Here is a 7,857-nt window from a genome sequence, read left to right as displayed (position 1 = left end):
TTCCCTTCCATCAATCCCTTGTGTCGTGTGGGTGGCAAAGATCTGGAGGGTTTTCCTCACGCAGGGCTGGCTGCTGGTAGAGAATTGTTGGCATTCATCTGCTTTCCTCGAAGCAGTGCGTAGGAGCCACGTAAGGAGGTCAGTCCCAAGTGCCTCACCTTTTGTTCTGTTGAATTTTGTCCTGCTTTTATTACTCCAGTTCGCAAGAGCAGCTTTGTGTCACAGCTATTATCCTGCTTTCTATGCCAAGACCTTTCCTAAACTGACATACTTTATCCATCGTGGAGAACACCAGCAGCAACCCAACCTGGTATTTTGTCTTATTGGCTCCTCCGGAGGCAGTTTCCTGCCCGTCTTGCAATTCTTCATTCCCATCTCTTTCTCGGGTTCATCAAAGGTGAAGTAGATCTTGGCTGGCTGTTATCTAGAAAATACCTTTTATAGAAGGGCTGGTCCGGCTCTTCCTCCTCAGTGTGCTGTTGGATTTGTGTTCAAGGAAGTCAGCTTTGTGAACAAGAGTTACAGAAACAGTATAATTATGGCCCCAAAATCCTCGTATCGGTTTCGGACACTAAACATACCTTGTGTTTAAGTCCTCAGTGCATTCAGACTGCTCGGCAAGATGGAGTGATTCATTACTTGGCTATTAGCAGCACTAAAGCCTCGCACGAATAATACAGTCGCTGCTCATGCAAGCCAGAGGGTTACAGAAGACAGCAAGCGGGATGTGTGGGAGTCCCGTGGCGAGTCATCCACAGCAGCGAGAAACAAGGCTGGCAGGGATCCTGGGCCATCCTCCCACCTGAACCTTACTGCAGCTACAGTTAATCTACACTCTCTTCGAACCTCTGGCAAGGAGGATTTAACAGCTTCCTCAGGCAGGAATTCTGGGAGGAATTTATTGATTTATTGCATTACTCTCTTTTATTACTCCAAGATAGTAGAGGAAAAAAAGCTCTAATATTAATTGGACTCTTTCTCCCCGTGTAAAGGTTTGCCATGTTCACAGGTAGGCAGGACAGCAGCTTATTCTCTTCTCTTCATGTGCAAAAGGCTGCTGTGGACTTAACCACCTGTGCCCTTAACGATCCCTGGTAATTGCTGCCGTAGCGCAATGCCTTGCCCTTTGCTTTTGTCTGCGTTGAATTTCCTTGTGCTGTCTATTCCAGCTGATTCCTTTGGTTTGAACCCAAGCATTTTTAGCCTGTTCTCAAATACTTCTGCAACTTCAGGTGGCTTGGTGGGGTCGGTAAATGTAATCAAGATACTTCTTTATTCCATCATCCAGGCTGATAATGAAATTATCAAGCAGAGCCCACCTAGTTCACTACTCTGTTTTTGCGCAGTGAACTCCTGAGACTGAATCCGGGTAATGTTTTTAATCAGTGTTGCACCTCCCATATAATAGTTTCATCTAACAGGTATTTCTTTACACGAGTGTTGAACTAGGCCATGTCAAAAGCTAAGCTAAAATCACGATGTCTTCCGCTGCGCTTTGCCTGAGGCTTCTTTCTTCTATTGTAGGAGAAATTCAAACCAGCTAGACATGACTTGCTCTTGACAAATTTATGCTGGTTGCTGCTTATCTTGTTTTCTAGCAGCTTACAAGGCAGTTTGCAAGGTGATTTCCTCTTGTTTTTTCCAAAAGTCAGGCAGTTAAACTCTTGAGGGTAACATCTTCTCTTTAGCATTTCCTTTTCCCCTCCTTTATTTAAAGATAGACACTCGTTGTGCCCTTTTCTGATAATCTGGACCTCCACAGATTTCTGGGGGGAGGCTGTTAGCAGCCTGTCTGCCACTCCTGGCAGTAACCCAGGGCAGATCCTGCTTGCTTAAAAACTTCAGCTTCTAGGAATAATCTGACTTTTTCTTCCCAATAATAATCCAAGATTTTTCTTGCTGCTGCAGTTAGCTCAGAGCAAGCCTTTGGCTGAACGCCAATGCCCAGAAGCATAAACCACTGTTGTTCCTGGTGTCCTCTGATAGCTGTCCTTCTTGAGTAGCGAGTCCTTTAGTCTCTCTTACTAAAGCTTGACTTGTTACGTTGATCTGTCTTGTTTTACTTAGAGCTTTGGCCTTTCTGGCACTTGTTTTGTTTTTTTTGCCTGTGCTGTCTCCTGCGTGACTCCTTCAGTAATCTGACCCGTGCTCTACTTCCTCCATGCTCGCGTGGATCGTGGGCGCAAGAAGAGCTTGGGGCTTAGCCAGGGTTGTCTCGCACTGCGCTGCTTGTCTTTCCACTCTAGCTGGGTAGTTTGCGTTTGCTCAGTGTAAAGGAACTGTTGCTTCTCCTTCAGTCCTGTTCTCTGCATTTTTCTTTTTTTTTTTTTTACCTTCTTCTCTCTCAAGAGTTGCACTCCCTGCGAGCCATGTTCCCAAAATCGTTGCTCTTCCTCTCTCCCAGAGATTTCTTTTCAGGTCAAAAACATTCAAAGAGCTTCTTCCCTGCTTTCCCAAGCAGATACCTAGATGGTGATTGCGTGGAAATGACTTGTCCTGGGTTTCAGATGATCCTGTTCACCAAGTCTTCAGCCACCTTGCCTTTAGGGTTTGGTAGACTGCTGTAAGTCCGCAGCATGACAGCACCCAAATTCTTTTCCCCAACTGATCATTCCTCAAAGTTGGTTTTTTGCTTGCTTCCCGCCCCCCCCCAGTTTCATTTCCTTCTACCTTCAGGGCCTCAGAGCATCCTTACAAAGCAATAACCATTCCTCTCTATTCCCTTGTCCTCACCGAAGAAGCTCTTCTGTGTTGTGTTTCTGTCATAACAGGGTTGACAGAGTAATTCTTATGCCTATCAAATAATTTCATGTTCAGACTAACTCCAGGCTATCCTCCATCCTTCCTGTATTGCAGCAGAGCCATCTCAAGGGATCCCTGGCGTGATCTGCTCTCCTGCTGTTGATCCATCTTCTCCCTCTGTCAGCAGTCCTACTCTTCCCTTCCTAGCATGCTGAAGGGACAGCAAGGCAGGGGAAAAAAAAAAAAAATCCTGGCTCCGAGCTTGCTTCTGGCATTTTGATTTTTTAGTTTGTAGGAAACAATCTGCTGCCTCTCAAAATATTGTTAATTGCCACTGGGGAGCCTGCCCACTTACCATCTGAAGGAGTACGCTACGTACTCGAGTGTCACTCCAGAGATCCCACCGCCCCCTAACTCCTTGCAGTTGCGAAACGGCGCCTGGAGAGGTCTTTTCCTCATCTTTCCTTCGCCCCACACGCGTCTGTCCCTCTGTTTCTGCAGTTGGTGAGAACGTAGTCACGAGTTACCCTGCTAAATTCAGATTTTCTGGCTCTTGTGCCCTGCGGTGATGCTTGAACACATTGCGTTGCCGCTCGCCAGATCTCAACTGACTCTACAAAACGAGTGCCCTCAGGTTAAAGCTACTTGTAACCCGTGCACGAGGATGTTGAATTTGCCCTCAGCACCAAAGCAGCTACATTTGAATTCCATATTTACACCCGCCTCCTCCCTTCTCCTTCAGAAACCAGAGTCTTACAAGACAGCCGCAGTGCCTGCAGAAGATGAGAGTGAGGAACTGCTTCTAGCAGGACATCATGATCTTCCAGCTGAACTGCAAGACCAGGGGACAGCTCCGCATCAAGCTGAGCAAGACGATGACTTCTACATCAAAATTGAATTTGCAAAAGTAAGACTTGTACGGGGCTGAGCCAGTTGGTCTTATGAGATTCGAATCGTTAGGATTTGGATTTATTTTGGCAGAGTCGGTGAGGCTGCTGTTGTAGCAGAGCAGGTGCTCCCTCAGGCCTGGTTAACTCTTAAGCCTACTGTTGTCAAAACAGGCTGAAGAGCAGTGTGAAAGCTAAGTGAGACTGGCGGCTTCTGTTTCACTGCTTTCATCTTACAGCTGTGGCTTCAAAAGGGGTTTTATTTGTGCCTGCCTCGTGATGCCAGTTGGCTGGCGCTCAGCGGAAATCTGAAACTGAGTGTGCAATTGCATCGTACGCTTAACCGAACTCCAAACTGTTGCCGGCAGGACCTGCAGCTGCCTGTGGTCCGGCTGCCCTGCTTGGAGGCAGCAGCGGGGTGGAAGAGCTGCGGGTGGTGCATCAAATCAGCTGGAAACCTCCTAGAAAAGAAAAGACACCCCCCACCTCCCAAAAAAACCCCCAACAAAATGAAACGCTTTGCATCAGAGGAAGGAGCTGGCTGTGAGGATTCCTGTGCCTTGGGGCTGGCGAAACCCCTCCCTTAGAGGCAGGGTGAATGTGTCTGCCTGTGAGGACTGAGCTAACGTATTTATCGATTCCTCTTTTGTCTTCAGGCAAACTTTTCATTACGCATCTGAGATGTGGAAATGTTTCGCCCTGATTAACTGGAGTAGTTAGCAAATACTTTATGGCTATAACATTGTGTGCCCAACCTTAGCTGGTGATTAGTCCAGCTAGGAGCAGAAATACTGGCTTGACAAATATCGAGCGGAGGGAAGAAGGCAGAGGTTTACACTGAGGTTTTGGGAGATGTTGGCCGTTGAATTCCCCTGACGCTTTTGTTATTTTTATTATGGTTGTTTGTATTATTGTTATTTTTCTTGCACTTAAAAAGGTCAGAATGAAAATTTGGTGAGGCGAAGCGTGAACCCATATTTAAACTAAACCAGAAACCTCCTCCAAGGATATCTTTAGAAGCGTTTTGACAAAGCTTTGGTGCTCAGGCTGCTGCACGGAGGTGTCACACGTCTCTTCTGTCTGTAGCCAACCTATACCCTGAAAAAAAGCACACCTCATAGGTGGGTTGCCCCATTGAGGACTGTAGGGATCATGCACAGAGGAGTGTGTTGCTGAGGGAAGATGAGAAACTTGACCCTGAAGATGCTGATGCTGCTCTTTTATGTTCTCTTCCAGTTCTGTGATGGATCGGTGAAGGGCTCGAGCTTGCCTGAGTCTCCCCAGAGGCTGCACGCCGATTATCAAGCTCCCCTCGTACTCTGGGCTGGCGTAGACCAAGAGGAAACCAGGAAGCAGGTTTGTCCGCTGGAGCCAAGTCCTCATTGTTTCGTCTCCGTTTCAGGACTGAACGGTATTGAGCGTAGGGGACGCTGCTTAGCTCAGATAAGAAGCCTCAAGAGCAGCCTAGGTTTATAAGTTTCTCAGTGGTGATGGTGTCTCAAGCCTCGGGCCTGAACCTCTACCGGGTTCTTTTTTTTAAGGTCTGTTGTGACCGTAAGTGCAACTGTTACGTGCTCCTCCCGCAAAATCTGGGATCTGAATAACACTGAAGGGTTGGAGGAGAAACGGGCTTCCTTCATTTTGCCTGGCAAAACAAAGGTGTCGCTTTCTGTAGTTGCATGGAGAGAGAGAGGAGCTGCCAAAAATGCTTTAAAAAAAAAAAAAAAGGGAACAAAACCCACTTTGTCTTGTTTGGGTAGAAGGCTGGAAGTATAAAGGTTTCTACCATATCAGCACCTGACAGGCATCGGGATGGTAGCTTTCAAGCACAGACTGCAGGCCTGATGCTGACTGTCTGATTTAGTGACGAGGGCTTACAGCCTGCGTCCAGGACAGTTTGGCTCATGCTAATCTAGGCGATGCAAAGAGATGATGTTTCTCTTGGATGCTTAAAGGAAGTGACTTTTATTTTCCTGCTTCCTTCTGACATGAAAGAGGAACACTTCCCTCTTCTTTTGTCGGCTTTCTTGCTGCTTACAGTGTAAAACTCGAAAGGACTTTGAACAAATTGCATTTTCTTTTTTTGTTCCTTACGTGCATTTTTCCAACAAGCTGATCCAAAATCCAGTTGTGGTTTTCTAGCTGCGTGACAGCAGCTGGGGCCTGTCAGGCTGTTCCTTCCCCCAGCGGTTCCCTCTGCCCCCTGCTTTTTATCTCCTTGGCTCTGATCCACCCTGAGATAACTGGTTTTGCAGCACTCTCTTCTGCATGGGTTTTTTCCATCCAGCTTTCTCCTCTTTCAGCCTGGCGATCTCTCCTGCTCGTTTATGTCCAGCTGTGCGGGGCTCTCTCAACTGGGCGAGATGGACAAACTCAGCCCAAAACTCTTGGCGTTGATGAGGAAAAATCCATGCCTTAAACTTTCTGGCATCGTGGAGCTCAAACTAAGCTGTGTACCCACCGATTCCCATGCGGGTGGGAGGACTTTTGGTGTGAGCTTTAGCCAGGAGGTTTCCCTACCCTTGCTGCATCCGTGGGGTTAAGCTGAAGCCCAGACGCTAAACCTCTTTGTATGCTCAGTACCCGAACGGGAGTTGTTCCCTGCTGGGCTCTTGAATTTGTCTCAGCAATGACTTTGTCACCTCTGTGGTTCTCCTGCACGTAGTAGGTCCAGCTCAGTGTTGTACGTTCACTTTTTTTTGGAGATACAGGCTTCCAGTGAACTGCAGAGGACCACCAATCCCCGGGTGTATTGAAATTCTTGGACTGTAGCTTGCAGTGCTCGGGTGAAGTGGGTTGAAGTGGGAATCAGCTCTTTTACCCCCAGGAAAGTGAGGGTTTAGGAATTTGTCAGGTGGCAGAGCTCCCATCCATAGGAAGGTTCAGTCGAGGGATGCTGGTACAAAGCTCTCTGATGCTCTGAGATGTCTTGGTCCTCCTCTCCTAGCTAACCACCGTCTCTCCAGCTTCTTAGTCCTGGGGCATGTGCACTAGGAGATGTTTGAGGATCTCTTGAGGAAGGAGCGAGGTTTCTATCCTGATAGACGTGTGCTCCAGAAGTCAAGCGGAGCGCTGATACCACTTGATAGCGATCCCAGCCTGCCCCCAGACGTCCTTCTCAAAGGTGCCTCTTCTTTCCCACAGCGTCAGAACGAGTACCTGAGATACAGGCGCCTCTTCATGAATATCGAGCGAGAGCAAGTGAAGGAACAGCAGAGGCAGAAAGAGAGGCAGAAGAGAATCGCCGAGTGAGTACGTGCGGACGAGCGCCAGCCTCTCGGTGTCACCTCCTTCGTCACAGGCAGGGCCCTTCTTAAGGCTGGAAAGGTCTTGTGTGCTTGTCTGGTGTGAACCAGGCAACGGTATTTTGGAAAGCACTGCTGCAGCCCAATGCAGAGGCTTTGAGAAGACCGTCCAGCTCGATACGGAAAAAAACCCCACATGATGGGTAGCATTCTGCCTCCTTGGCCGCAAGCTGCCCCTGATGGATTAAAAAGGCCACTTTATCAACTTTTTAAAAATCAGGGAGCGTGTTGAAAGAAGCTCCACAATACGAATGCCAGTTGTAAAGCCTGACTTATCTCCTGGGTTTATTTTAGTGCCCAATCTGTTAACCCTAGGGTGGGATTCATTCGACCAAGCCCCCAAGAGAGACCCTTGGGCCACCTCCTTCAGAGGTGCTCAGCCCTTCCCTATTTACCTTCTGAGTCCCCGTGCAGCTTGAGTAGGAGTTGGGAACCGAAACATCAGGCTGGGAGAGTTGCAGCTCACCAAACCGTGACTCTTGGGAACCGATCCCAAGACCCCGTGCTACAGTCCGTGTTTAGAAACTTTGGGCTGAGGTCACGTCGTTGTTAAACTGATCTTATCTCTGGGCTTTTTAATGTCGGGCCCTTCACCTTCACAGCTATAAAATATATAGTGTAATAAAAAGATTTCTCAGCATTTGTTCCGCAGTTGAAAACTCAGTATCTGTGTAAAAGTATCAGTACTTGTTTTGGTGGTTTAGTCATCTTCTCCCTTTTAAGGGGTTTGTTAAGGAGGAGCTCTGTAAATTCACACCAAAATAGGAAAGAGACTCCAGATTTTTTTTTTTTCTCTGCCTTCCTCTAAAGTAAAACGATGTAGCTCTGACCATCTCAGTCTCTAACGCCGGCTCAGCAGTGGACAGGCTTTGTGGGAGCAGCACAGGCACCCGCGGGCAGGATTTTCATGGTCACTTTTTGGA

General features: G+C 47.8%; 1 protein-coding gene across 1 annotated transcript in view; it reads left to right on the top strand.

Moving 5' to 3' along the window:
- The window catches only part of CCDC15 (coiled-coil domain containing 15), a gene marked incomplete at its 5' end in the record, with an annotated part of 12,785 nt that overhangs the window by 2,657 nt on the left and 2,271 nt on the right, over positions 1 to 7,857 (top strand). The window contains 3 exons of the mRNA XM_009584199.1: positions 3,485 to 3,649; positions 4,866 to 4,985; positions 6,774 to 6,877. Coding sequence (XP_009582494.1) covers positions 3,485 to 3,649; positions 4,866 to 4,985; positions 6,774 to 6,877 — 389 coding nt within the window. The remainder of the gene's footprint in view (positions 1 to 3,484; positions 3,650 to 4,865; positions 4,986 to 6,773; positions 6,878 to 7,857) is intronic.

The sequence above is a fragment of the Fulmarus glacialis genome, unplaced genomic scaffold, assembly GCF_000690835.1.
Source record: "Fulmarus glacialis isolate BGI_N327 unplaced genomic scaffold, ASM69083v1 scaffold19798, whole genome shotgun sequence".
NCBI lineage: Eukaryota > Metazoa > Chordata > Aves > Procellariiformes > Procellariidae > Fulmarus > Fulmarus glacialis.
The sequence above is the reverse complement of the archived record's forward strand: the minus strand, read 5'-3'. Positions and strand labels throughout refer to the sequence as shown.